This window comes from Mandrillus leucophaeus, unplaced genomic scaffold, assembly GCF_000951045.1.
Source record: "Mandrillus leucophaeus isolate KB7577 unplaced genomic scaffold, Mleu.le_1.0 Scaffold228, whole genome shotgun sequence".
In the NCBI taxonomy this organism is placed as follows: Eukaryota; Metazoa; Chordata; class Mammalia; order Primates; family Cercopithecidae; genus Mandrillus; species Mandrillus leucophaeus.
In genome coordinates this window covers 1004710-1018588 of record NW_012102343.1, presented here as the reverse complement: position 1 = coordinate 1018588, position 13879 = coordinate 1004710, and the positions used below count along the sequence as shown (strand labels likewise).

Below are 13879 nucleotides of genomic sequence, written 5' to 3'. Positions count from 1 at the left end.
CACCTGCCTCGACCTCCCGAAGTGCTGGGATTACAGGCGTGAGCCACCATGCCCAGCCTCATCCTAAAGTTTTAATCCTTCAAAATGTTTCCTATAACATTTTTTCAAACATACAAAATAGAACAGTACAACAAATCCCCCTGTACTAAAGGAATATTTTAACAGAAGACAAAGTCATATAGGTAAGGATGTACATATTTAAAACTTAAAAACAGGCCAGGTGCAGTGGCTCACGCCTGTAATCCCAACACTTTGGGAGGCCAAGGTGGGTGGATCACCTGAGGCCAGGAGTTCGAGACGAGCCTGGCCAACATGGCAAAACCTTGTCTCTACTAAAAATACAAAAAATTAACCGGGAGTGGTGGCAGGCTCCTGTAATCCCAGCTACTGGTGAGGCTGAGGCAGGAGAATTGCTTGAACCCAGGAGGCAGAGGCTGCAGTGAGCTGAGATCGCGCCATTGCACTCTAGCCTGGGCAACGAGAGCAAAACTCGGTCTCAAAAACAAAAACAAACAAACAAAAAACTTTTTAAAAAATCTAAATATGTAACAGGTAAATGTCTGAATAAGTTGTGATTCATCTTTAGCTGGACTATCATGTAGCGATGAACGTGACAAATATGACAAATTGAATTGTGTAAACTGTGATCTAATGTTAAGTGAAAAACGGAATTTAAAATTGTATCTCTAGGTTATGACAATAGTGTAAAATCATATATGTGAGCGAAGGTTGAAAGAAAATATGCAAAAGTATTTGCTGGGTCAGGATGGGAGATGATGAATTCGTGTTTTTCTCTTTGAATATTGTTGTTATATTATTCTTACAATAAAAATAAATGAGAGGGAGATTCTAAGCTCTGCTCTGAATCAATCTGTGAAGGTGTGTTTGTTGGGCACCTCTTCTACAGGTAATTCATATTAAGGGATATATTAAGAAGTGGTAGGGAGTATGTACAGGACTTGGTTTCAGGGCGGGGGCTGGTCCGTAGTGGGTTCTCAAAGACCCCCGGAATGTCAGAGCTCCATGAGGACATCTAACACCCCCATTTTGCAGTTAAGGGTCCTGGGGCCCAGAGGGGCTGAGTGATTTGCCTGGAATAACCCACCAAAAGCCTGGTGATTCCACATAGGGGTTGGTATTTCTACAAAACTAGCCGGCAGGCCTTTGGATCAGTCCTTCTGCCTCAGGGCACGTTCATGTCCTGGAGTCAGCCATACATGGGTGAGAAGGCAGCCAGAGAGCATTGTTCTTGTGCAAAGGCAGGGAGTGGGTGGCTGGATGAGGAGTGGCACAGACACACTGTTCCCAGGGTGCAAACCCCCATGCCGCGGTTGTCTCCACAGGACCCTGAGTGACCTCGGCCAGACCCACCCTTCCCAGCAGCACGTGGGGTTGTCCCGCACCGTCCGACTTCACCCGACTGCCACGGTCAGTAGCCAGCTCTCTTCCAACGCCCTGCCCCCGGGACCAGGCCTTGAGCAGAGAGATGGCACCCAGCAGGCGGTACCTCTGGAGCACCCCTCATCCCCCTGGGGTAAGGATGCCCTGTCTTGGGTCCTAGAAGAGCAGGGCCTCTAGAACTCTCTTCTCCCACCTCAGCTTTCCCCCTCTGCTCTCACAGAGGGGCTGAGTTGTCACCTTGTCCTCATTCTTTCAGCCAACCAACAAACGCTTCTTGATCTCCTGCTTTGTGCCGGGCTCCAGGGGTCCCAAACCAGTGGACCTGGACTTCACCCCTGTTGCAACCCTTAGAACTAGACTGCTCTATTTCTGCCCAATCTGTCATCCCCTCCTGCCTTTGCTTCCCTCATATCCCACTGTGATCCTCAACTCCCTGGTCCCGGTCCTTCCACCTCATCCCTCCTGCAAACCCCAACCCTCCTGGATCAACCCAACCAGTTGTTTCCTCAGCACCTACAGCTGCGCCTCTGCTTCCCACAGGAGGAAACAGAATCTCTGTGGATTTACGCCATGGCACACTCTTTTTGTTGCCTGATGACCCCTCCCTGTGTGCCTGGACATTTTCTCCCTCCATTTCTCAGAGCAGCTGCTCCAGGCCTCCCCTGCCCTCCCCTCCTTTCCCAGGGCCCCATCTGTCAGCCCACGGACATGCCCCCACCTCCCAGAGAGCTCCTCAACTTCCTGCCCGTCACACACACCACTCCTGTGTCTACATCTGTGCCTGAGCTCACCTCCTTCCTTTATTTCCATTTTAAAAATCGAAGTGGAATTCACATAACATAAAATTAACCATTTTAAAGGCTACACTTCAGTGGCTTTTAGTATATTTATAATTGTGTGCAACCATCACCACTATTTCATTCTACAACATTTTTATTACTCCAAATAGAAACCTTGTACCCATTAAGCAGCAGTCACTCTTTATCTCCCCTCCTGTCCCTGGCAACCACTCACCTACTTCCCGTCTCTATAGATTTGCATACCCTCGACATTTCACATGAATGGAGTCATACAATGTGCCATGTTTTGTGTTTGGCTTCTTTCACTTAGCATTACATTTTCTTTTCTTTTCTTTTTCTTTTTTAAGAGACAGAGTCTTGCTCTGTTGCCCAGTCTCGAGTGTGGTGACATGATCACAACTCACTATAAGCTGGAACTCCTGAGCTCAAGTGATCCTCCCACCTCAGCCTCCAGAGTAGCTGGGACTACAGGCATGCACCGCCATGCCCAGCTAATTTTTAAATGTTTTGCAGAGATGGGGTCTTGCCATGTTGCCCAGGCTGGTCTCGAACTCCTGGCCTCAAGTGATCCTCCTGCCTCGGCTTCCCAAAGTACTGGGATTTCAGGCGCGAGTTCCCGTGCCTGACTTAGCATAACGTTTCTGAGGTTTATCCATGTGGCAGCGTGTATCAGTGCTTCATTCCTTTTCATGGTTGATGATTCCTTTCATGCCATCTTGAGAGGGAGGTGTCCCTCTTATCTAAGGCACACTCTGGCACCCTTTCTCATTTCCTCTGGAATGCTGACATCACTTGTTCCCCGTCTTCTGTATCTTCACTCTGTCCCTCCCTCTCAGCCCTTTCCCCTCAGCATGTACAATTGCTTACAGCTCTCTCATTCACAGACACACACACACACACACACACACACACACACACACACTTGTTTCTCCGCTTCCTTCCTATCTCTTCCCTTCACAGTCAAGCTTCTCAAACCCATGATCAACACATATTTTTTCAACTTCCTCCCCTCCCATTTCTCCCTCAACCTTCTGCCTCTGGCTTCTGTCCCCAGGCTGCCCATACTGAATTAATACCCCAATTCCATTGCCACCGCTCTTGGTAAATGAAGCAACCTCAGCTTGCACTGCTGCCATGACTTCCCCAGTGCTCGCCCCGCCTCTGGAGCCCCCTGCACATCACAGCCAGCATGATGTCTTGCTTAAAAGTCTTTGGCGGCTTCCCCCACCACACACCAAATAAAGTGCCTGATCCTTGTTCTGGTAATCAGGTCCCCTCCAAAACCTGACTCTAATCCTTTCAGGCTTCATCTTCTTCTCTTCTCTTAGAAAACTCTCCTTTCTGGCAAGCCTGAGCCGCATTCTGTTCCCTGCCCTTGGGTTCAAAGCCCAGCTGCATCACTTGCTAGCTGCGTCACCTGGGCACCCAAACTTCTCTGGGCCTCAGTTTTCTTAGCTGTAAAATGGACATAGTAGGTTGGATGTATGAAAAATACCAACACTCAGCCATTAGGAACCTACAAAAATGGCAATTTCTAATAGTTCAACCTAACATACTACCCACTCAAGAGGGTTGATGTGCGTGAAGTGTGAGCTTGGTGGCTGGCACATCTGCGAGCTTCTCAAAGGTATCACCCTGCCCCTACGATGGGACCCTGCATCCAGTAGGTACTCAGCAAATGCCCTTGAGATGAATGCAGCCCTAGTCCCATGGGGCTTTCTAACCAGACTCTGGAGGTCACAGCTGTGCCTCTCAGCCCTGCCCCCTGGACCCAAGCCCTCTCTCTGCAGGGCTGAACCTCACGGAGAAAATCAAGAAGATCAAGATCGTCTTCACTCCCACCATCTGCAAGCAGACCTGTGCCCGTGGACACTGTGCCAACAGCTGTGAGAGGGGCGACACCACCACCCTGTACAGCCAGGGCGGCCATGGGCACGATCCCAAGTCTGGCTTCCGCATCTGTGAGTCCCTTTCCCGTTCAGATGGTTCCCAGCTGGCCCCGGAGGGTGAATAGCCAGAGAGCCAGGTCTGCCTTGGACGGGAGCCCGCTGCTCCCAAACTGTGGCTCCACAAGTGTCCCAAATCACATGGGGAGCTGAGTCCTCACTTGGCAGCCTAGCTGTGTGACTCTAGGAGTCACATAACCTCTCTGAGTCCAAGTTTCCTCAACAGAGAAGAGACAGTTTATGATAATGCCACCTCCCAGGTTATTGTGGGGTACAGGGAAAGGCCTAAACGGGCTTTTTAGGAAGGCAGGGACTGGTTATTATCCACCCTTCTTCACTCTACATGAATGCAGTGGAAAGTCCCTACATTTCAGGGGGCTCCAGGCTACAGGAGCCATCTAGGGTCAGGGTTCTGCCGCCCGTTTCTCTGTGATGGTCACCAGCCACAGAACAGGTGCTACTGTTCTTCCACCGCTGCTTACCTTGACGGTTGATGTTGCAGATTTCTGCCAGATCCCCTGCCTGAACGGAGGCCGCTGCATCGGCAGGGACGAGTGCTGGTGCCCCGCCAACTCCACCGGGAAGTTCTGCCACCTGCCTATCCCGCAGCCGGACAGGGAGCCTCCAGGGAGGGGGTCCCGCTCCAGAGCCCTGCTGGAAGCCCCCCTGAGGCAGTCCACTTTCACACTGCCACTCTCCAACCAGCTGGGTGAGTGCCAGCACAGCTGGGCCAGCGGGACCCTGGGAGGAGTACCAGTTGGGTGGAGGCTGTCACCATTGCTGTGACAGGCTGCCTATAGTCCTTCCTTTTTTTTTTTTTTTTTTTTTGAGACGGAGTCTCGCTCTGTCGCCCAGGCTGGAGTGCAGTGGCCAGATCTCAGCTCACTGCAAGCTCCGCCTCCTGGGTTCATGCCATTCTCCTGCCTCAGCCTCCTGAGTAGCTGGGACTACAGGCGCCTGCCACCTCGCCTGGCTAGTTTTTTGTATTTTTTAGTAGAGACGGGGTTTCACCGTGTTAGCCAGGATGGTCTCGATCTCCTGACCTCATGATGCGCCGCCCGTCTCGGCCTCCCAAAGTGCTGGGATTACAGGCTTGAGCCACTGCGCCCGGCCTAGTCCTTCCTTTACCATCAAACCTCCCTCTTTCTCCTGGCCCTCAGTGCTGAGTTTCATTCCCTCAACTTCTCGGCCCCCTCCCATCGGAATTCATCCACTTGTTTTTGCCCTTTCCCTGTGTTGGGTACCTTGGGGAAGACAAAACAGTGTAAGGGCAGGGTGCTGCCCTCAAGGAACCCATGGACCTGGGTAATAGAGGGAGAATGGATGGGAAATAGAATATCAGCATAAAACATTTCATTTTCCCTGCCTTCCATTATTAGGTACCAAAAAAATGCAGAATGCTTTAGGGGATCAGGGGATGGAGAGGCGCCTAAGCCCAGAGTGCTCTGGCACAGCTGCATGGAGGGGATGGACTGCAGTTAGGCCTGAAACAATGGGTAGCATCTGGTTAAGCAGAGGGACTGGCATGAGCAAAGGCACAGAGGTGGAGCCATGCAGGAGCCAGGGGGCTGGAGCTCCAGGGTTGGCCAGGGTCATGGGGGAGGTGGAATCAGGAAGGTAGCTTAGAACATGATAATGAGGCTCCTTCAGTGACAGAGTTTGCACTTCATCCCGTCCCAAGGGATCATTCTGGGATTCTAACTTGGGAGCAAGGAAATGGAAGGAGAGTTTTAGGGTGACACATAGCCAGTGGCCTGCCTGGCCCAGGGGTGGTGGATACCCTTCAGAGGGTTGAAAATGAGGGTGGGGCCCTGCTTCCCTGGCTCTGACCCCAGCCCCTGTGCCCAGCCTCTGTGAACCCCTCCTTGGTGAAGGTGCACATTCACCACCCGCCCGAGGCCTCAGTGCAGATCCACCAGGTGGCCCGGGTGCGGGGCGGGGTGGAGGAGGCCCTAGAAGAGAACAGCGTGGAGACCAGACCCCCGCCCTGGCTGCCTGCCAGCCCTGGCCACAGCCTCTGGGACAGCAACAACATCCCGGCTCGGTCTGGAGAGCCCCCTCGGCCACTGCCCCCAGCAGCACCCAGGCCTCGAGGACTGCTGGGCCGGTGTTACCTGAACACTGTGAACGGACAGGTGAGAACACAGCTCTAGCCTCAGCCCTGGATGCTTCCAGGACAGCAATTGTCCCCAGTCTGCCCTTCTCCTCCTCTCTGTCCTCTTTGTTCTTATGGAATATGAGTGTCTGCAGAGTCTCCCATTTCCCAGATGGGAAAACCCAAGGCATGAAATTGCCTATGTATGGAGAGGCTGGGCCTCCTTCCTAGGCTCTACTTGGTGCTTGTCAATACCAGGCACACAGAAGAGGACCCAAGGAAGTTCCCCTCTGGAGGAGCTGTCACCAGCATCCTCAGGTGAAGGCAGGCTCGAGTTGCTGATCCTATGACCCCTGGCACATGGACCAGTGGGGCTGTTAGCATCTGGCCAGGAGTTTTGTATCTAGTTGAGGCTACAGTTGGGGTCACAGAGGTGTGGAATTAACAAATGGAGGTTAACCCAAAAACCCTGGTGGTACAAAGATGAGAGATACCCTATTGCCCCCTGGGGCCATCCTCAGCTCATAATGGGAAATCAGGGAAGCTTTTCTGACGCCAGGCACCCAAGAATAGGGGTTAGACCAGGCCCAGTATGGTTTTTCTTGGGGTTGCCAGGAAACCGCTTAGTTTCCAGAAACTAAGGTATTTCCAGAAACCCCATTTGAGGTTAGGGAACTGGAGGAAGTGGGACAGCCAAGGGGTAAACACTCTGAATTTCCAGATAGTCCCTGGCCTCTCAGCTTGGGGTATTCCTGAACCTGGGGCAGTGCTCACAAGGAAGGCCCACACTGTGGGCGACCCTGCAGCTCCCTGGAGGTAGGCAGAGGAAGCTCTTCCTTTAGGACCCTTTGTCTGTGGCTAGGGCCATGGAGGGTGGTGGTTTGCAGCCCCGCACAGGGCGGATCTTGTGTCTGCGGTGTCCCATCCACACACAAGGTTAGGGGCTCGAAGAGTGCACGGCAGGTTTCTCTGCTGCCTTCTGGGATATGGGCTGACTTGTTTCTCCCCTTCTTTGGCTGGGGACCTCCTCTGGCAGAATGTGGGAGTGAGCTCTGTGTCCTAGGCTTTCCCGGGACATCTCTGTGCACAGCCTGGGAGGGAAGAGGGGTGGTCACAGGTGTCCATGATCTCTCTTCCAGTGTGCCAACCCTCTGCTGGAGCTGACCACCCAAGAGGACTGCTGTGGCAGTGTGGGAGCCTTCTGGGGGGTGACTTTGTGTGCCCCATGCCCACCCAGACCCGGTGAGTGCTGGAGTCCAAGGTTAAGAGTGGCGGGGGAAGCCCTCCCCGTGCCTGCCCTCTCCTGCCAGGGTTTCCCCTTCAGGGTGTCAGAGGCCAGGCAGGTAGAACAGGCTGGTAAACTGCAAACTTCCCAGACCTGCTTTGAAGGTGTTTCTGGCCAGCACTGAGGGTCCTGGCAGCCCTCTGCTGGTGCAGTCTGGCCTGCCTGCTCCATTTGGTTGCCTGCAAGGGCCTGCTCCCTCTTGCAGAGATTCTTGATCAGATTTTAGGGATTTTATTCAGTGCTCCCCTGTACACCCCTGTCTAGATGCCAGGGGTCCAGGGGTCTTGATTTGATTCAGTGTTTTCTTTATTCTCTCTCTGGTGGGGCTCCCAGGCCTCCTCTTTTATCTCCTTACCTCCTGTTCCAGCCTCCCTGACTTTTAATTAGGGTTGAATGTCTGTCCTAGATGTCCTCATCCTTGGGGTATGGGAACCCTAATTCCTTGCCCTCTTTTGGAGGATAGGAAAAACCTAACAAGTGTTCATTCATTCATTCAGCAAATACTCACTGGGTGTCTTGTATGTGCCACGGACCGTGATTTCAGGAGTGAGCAAGATGCCTGTTCACGATGCTCTCCCCAGTCTTAATTGCACAGTTGGGAGGAGGGTGACCAGATGCCTGTCCCTGAGTGTGGCTTCTGCCCACTTGGTCTGTCTTCTCCCTTCAGGCCTCCTTCCTGGGCCTGGGCGTGAGCCTGGTGTGTATTTCCTTTGCCTGTCAGCAGTCAGCTTGGTCAATCAGCTTTGTCAGGAGTCTGGACAGGAGCCCAAAGGTGGGAGGGGCAGGGCTGTTCCTCACATCAGACTCAGCTGTGGAGCAGTGACTATATTTTCCAAACTTAAAATAAGTGTGGACGGTTTTACAATGTGATAGAATTTTTGGCAAAGTAGCAAAAGGTAGTATTCAGCTCCCAGGCTTAAACGTCTAACACATACTAGGTACCAGTCCCAGCTCCTCATGATCACCTCTCTCTGTGTCAGTCTCCTGATCTGTAAAATGGAGAGAGTAATAGTGCCAGCCTCATGGGCTGCTGTAGAGATTAAAGGAAATGATGCACCTGCTTAGTATTAGGTCAATAAACCTGGCTGTTATTGTCATTTTCATTATTGTTATTAGAAAGTATCCCTCAAGAAAGCGAGAAAGGAATGGACCCACTACCCTACCAGGAAATGTACCTCAAACTGCCCAGGTCTCCCCTGTAGGCCAGAGATGTTTTTGCCACTTTTCTTCTTTCCTTGTTTTCTTTTCTGTTTCCCATCAGGCGTTGAACCCTTGAAACTTCTATATCCCACATTCTAATCAGTTGACAAATATTTACATTGACCAAACCACTATTTGAAAAGGCCATAGTGTGCAGGCCCTGGACGGAGAGTAGACAAGGTGGTAAAAACCGCGCCTTCCTCTCCAAGCTCACAATTTAGCAGGGAGTCATAGGTGGCTGGTGGGCATCAGAAATGAAGAGGTTTGAGCAGTGTCTGGTCAAGTGCCGAGGCAGTGGAACCCAGGCCCCTCATAAGTCCAGTAGCACCTTTGTGCAAATTAGAAAAACCTGCCCTTCCGTTTGTTCAGGATCATCTTCATAAATATGCCAATCTAGGATGCCAATGACTCCCTTAGAGATGGTGCTTTAGGGCACACAACCTGCACATCTGTAAACTACGGGATGGGGGCCCTACGGGCTAAAGCCGGTGGATCAGGGAAAGCTTCTCAGAGATGACTTCCAGGATGAGATTTGAAGAATAATTAGGGGTAGGACAGTTAAAGAGTGAGGAAGAGTTTAACAACCCAAGGAAATTGCATATGCAGGCAAGTCCAAGAGAGTGAGCAACATTTTCTGGAGCACAGTGTGTCTCTTGCTGAGCCCTGCTCAGCCCTGGCTCTCCTGTAGAAAGGCAGGCATGTCAGAAGGGTTAGGTGGGGCCAGGGCTCCCACGTCCCTGCTCTGGGCAGGTTCTGGTTCCCAAGAGCTGGCTCATTCAGACAAGTGGGTGGGAGTCTCTCCCCATTTACCCCATCAGCCCTCTGAGGGGCATGCAGTACCTGCTGCGCTGACCAAGGTGCTGACCTACCCTGGGACCTCCTGACCCAGTAGGGCTGTCCTAAGAGGGAGCTGGCTTTTCTAGGTGGTGGGAACAGTGAGATTTCATCCAAGTGGCAATTCAGGGGCAGACTTAGAAGTTTCCCTTCCTTGTCTCAGGGCTCATGAGCTGTCACACTGTTGCCTCTAGAGTCTGAAAAATAATGAAGGGGAAGAGTGGGCTCAGCTGCCAACAGCATGGGTATAAAGGAGTGGAGTGGTGCAGCTGAGAAACAGGCTTCCAGAAGGGCCTTCCCCAGAATCCCGCTTCACTGCTGGGATTCTCCTCCCAGCTGAGGTCTGTGCCCTTCATGGAACCTTCCACTGGGCAAGTCTTCAGGCCTTAAGGTGTGCTTGATTTGGGTACCAAGCATAATCCTGAGCTCTTGAGATGCAGCCCTCTGGGTGGGGTGTCAGCAGTCAGGACCCCACAGGGTCCTTGGGTCAGTATCTCCTCTCTAATTCACTAAGCCAATCTGACAGTGATGTTAATAGCCACATATCAGGTGACATTAGTGAAAATGAAAATAGAGCCACTCTGGATTCTTCACTTATATGTCACATCTGCCACTTGTAGGATTGGAGCGGAGGGTGGGAGCACAGGGCCTGCCTGTCCCAAGCTCTGGAGCCCATCAGGGATGCAGAGAGGCAGGCTGTGAGGTCCATGCCAGGGCTGGCTGCTGCCAGTGGAGGATTCTAGGCCTGTTCCCCTCAACCAGGGCTGACAGGCACAGTGACCACATCCCCAGATCTTGAAAGCACTTCTGAGAGTGGGGGAGCCCTCCACTGGAAGGGTGGGGAGCAGGAGAAAAAGGCCAGAGTCCATACTGAAGTGGCTACCTGCTCGGCCACTTGCTCCACTCCTGGTTCCACCTGTGTGCCAGCCTTGAGAGCTCAGCCCACCTGATGCCCAAGAACCCTGCTCCAAATACAGCTGGTGAGCTCGGTTCAGGCAGGGCTGGAGCCCAGTGGCGGTGGGCGTGGGAGCAGGGCTCTGTGGATCAGGTGCATGCAGAACACCAATTGTACCCCTCTGCCAACACACCCAACGCTCAGCCCTTGCCCTCACTCCGCCCCATCCCAGACGGTGGCCTCCCCCACTGTGTCCAGCACATCTCAGCATGCTGGGCACCAGGGTACAGACCCTGGAATGTCAAGCATCCCAGCACACTGAGCAAGAAATAACAAAGACCAGGGCAACATAAACATCAAAAACACATGAAAGTGCAGCTGGGCATTGTATAGAGACGGGGCAAGATGTTGGGGAGCCTTGTTTGTGTTGACAGAGTGCCAGGCACTTCACTTCATGCCTGAGCCTGGGGCTGGGGTGGGCACATTTCTTTAAGTGGGGATGACAAGGAAGCTTCTGTACAAGAAGCAGAGGAAGAAAAGGCAAGCTGTCAGGGCAGGTTTGGGGAAAGTTGGCAAGACAGACAGGACTTCTGGATTCCAGATCGTCCCTGGCCCTGGTGGCTTTGCCTCTCTGAGCCCCTATTTCTCCTCTGATAAAATAGGGTTATGCTTCTTTGGGGGAAGCCTTTGTCATCCCCAGTGAGGTGTTCTAGCAAATCAGGTGGCAGTGGGAGTGATAGGGCGAGCAGCCTGGGAGTGGCTTCACGGCTTCCCTTCAGTCACATTTTGGCTTTGAGGCTCTGTGCTGGACTGTTGAAGAAGGTCCCACCAGAATGCCACTATTCCTGACATGGAAAAGGACTGCCTTGAAGTCTTAATTACGTGGCATAGGTGAATCCCTTTTTTTCTGGAATGCCACAGAACTTGCGTGGAGAGCTGGCCCGGGAGTCAGTCTAGACCAGCCCACAGTTCGCCTCTGCTCCCTTCACTCTGAGTGGTAGAGGTAATGTGTACTCAGCTGAACTCCCAGGACCTAGCCTGAGCCGGGTCTTCCTGACCCCTTGAGATTTATCAAAGGATCCCGACTCATAGGCCTCTTCAATCCTCCTGTCAGAGTCTGGAGAACACACGGCTCTCAAAAGCCACTTTGATTGAGGCCACATTTTTGAGTTTTCATCTGAGAAAGACAGACATCTGGGCTGACTGGAAAGTTGGCCACTGCCCCATCTGGCTTGGCACTGGCTGTGTCAACCCCAAGGCCCCTTTGCTGGGACAGGCAGGGCTGGCACATGGCTCGGGGCCTGCAGTGGTGGGCTCCAGCTGTTTGCCATGAGATCGTCTTGCCATTTGCCTGGGGTGGGTTGAGTTCACCTCTGAACCCAGGGCCCCCTGTATCTCCAGGGAGAACAGATTTTCTTGCTCTGCCCTTTCAAGGAACTCTGCACCTTTCTCTCTTAGACCAAGGCTAGCTGCCGGTTCCTGAACTTTCACATTATGCCGAGCCCTTCACCTGTTTTGTCTCACTGAATTTGTACAGCCATCTGCAAGCCCAGGATTTTTAACCCCATGTGATGGATGAGGAAAATAGAGCTCTGAGAAGGCTGAGGAACTTGTCCGAGGTCACACGTCTAGGGCAGGTAGAGCCAGGATTCCAACCACAGTATGTCTGACTCTCAGCTGAGCAAGATCTCCCTAATCATTCTGGGGAGACCTGAGCCTCCCTGAAGCAAACAAAGATCAGGATGCTAGACTGGAATGCTGCAGCCAAGAGGATGCGCATCAAGATCGGGTTTTGTGAGTTCCTTGTGCTATATCCGTCAAGAAGATTCAGGTTGGATAGACAGGCAGGTTATCAACATGTAGCCCCGGCCTGTGTCAAGAGAAATAATTGCCCTAGGGTGAAGGGTGTAGGCTTTCCCCACGCGGTTCTAGAGAGAACTATCTGATGTGTGGTGTTTCTGGTAACCAGAGCTCGACTTGAAACTGATCGCAAGGGACAACTTATTAAAAACTGCAGGTGCCCAGCAATAAACTAAAAGTAGTGGGCTCCAGATCACCGGGAGAATGCCTACCAAGAACAGGTTTTTCAGAGGAGATGACAAAGAAAATTGATTTTTGAGGAAATGGGGGTTTTTAGAAATGTTTGAAAATGTATTTGAAACCCCCAACAGAAAGAAGGCTTTGCTTTGGTCCTGACCCTTGCCCCTGACGAGAGTTATACGTGTAGCTCTGTGATGCCAGCCCCTGGGGAGGGTGGGTATGTGAGGGTGCTGGGAGCATGAGGGGCAGAGAGCCTTAGGGCAGGCCACAGCAGCAACACCATTATTATCACCCTCGTCGTCATTCGCAACCATTTATTCAGAGCACTTGTAAGTGCCAGGCACGGTGCTAAGTGCTTTCTTATTTTCTTGCATCCTAACAATATTTCTAGATGTTGGGTGCTATTTCCCCATTTTACAGAAGAGAAAATTGAGCTTGACACCCCAGGCCTATCTGACTCCAGACACCTGCTTCCAGCCACTCTGTAAGTGGCCCCTCTGCGCCACTTCTTGTACCGGGCACAAGCGTTTGCTGAACTAGAGGACCCTGGCTTGGGGAACAGCTGTGCTGGGGTGGGGCTTCTGTTCTCTGGGATTCTGGATGAGATGCCCAGTCCCTTACTCTAAGGAAATGGGATTTTCAGAATTCCAGTTGTCAGCTGAAAAGGCAGTGTCTCTTTGGCTCAGAGATGTTCGAGAGCTTCTTCCAAGGGACTTGAAGCCTGCTGGGAACGAATTGTGCCTCAGGCTTAAGTGAGCACCCTCCCTACCCAGCAGGGTGGGTGTCACTGACATGTGGCACCTCTAGCCTGGAGAGCGGAGGAAGGGCTGGAGCGGGAGTGGCTAGGTGGCACCTGCCTGAGCCAGGGGTCTGACCAGACTCTTTTTTCGATTTCTCTCTTTGTGGTGACTGTTTCTATCTTGCTCTGAGGAGGCAGTCAGAGGCCATCTTTGGGCAGAATGTCCATAATCACTGGGGGGCCCCACTGGTCTTTCACCAAGGAGGGAAATCTGAATAATGGACATTATGAGAATTCCTAAAATTGGACAAGTATTGTGCTCAGAGTTATACATGCTTATTTCGTGTTCATAATAACCCCATGAAGAGGGAGTTGTCATCTCCTGTTTACTGATAAGAAAACCCAGGCTCAGAGAGGTTGTGTAACCTGCCCAAATTCACCCAGATAGTGAGGGACAGTAGGCCAGCATGCCAACTTTGAGACTGTGTGGAAGGAAGGAAGGGAGGAAGGGAGGAAGGGAGGAAGGGAGGAAGGGAGGAAGGGGAGGGGAGGAAGGAAGGAAAGAAAAATGGAAGGCAGGAAGGCAGGGAAGGCAGGAAGCAAGGAAGGCAGGCAGGAAGGAAGGAAAAAGGGAAGGCAGGAAG

At 52.2% G+C, this 13879-nt stretch overlaps 1 protein-coding gene across 1 annotated transcript in view; it reads left to right on the top strand.

Moving 5' to 3' along the window:
* LTBP2 (latent transforming growth factor beta binding protein 2) overlaps nt 1-13879 on the top strand; it is a 125143-nt gene that overhangs the window by 66034 nt on the left and 45230 nt on the right. The window contains exons 7-11 of the mRNA XM_011981580.1: nt 1344-1534; nt 3992-4162; nt 4650-4856; nt 5996-6282; nt 7382-7484. Coding sequence (XP_011836970.1) covers nt 1344-1534; nt 3992-4162; nt 4650-4856; nt 5996-6282; nt 7382-7484 — 959 coding nt within the window. The remainder of the gene's footprint in view (nt 1-1343; nt 1535-3991; nt 4163-4649; nt 4857-5995; nt 6283-7381; nt 7485-13879) is intronic.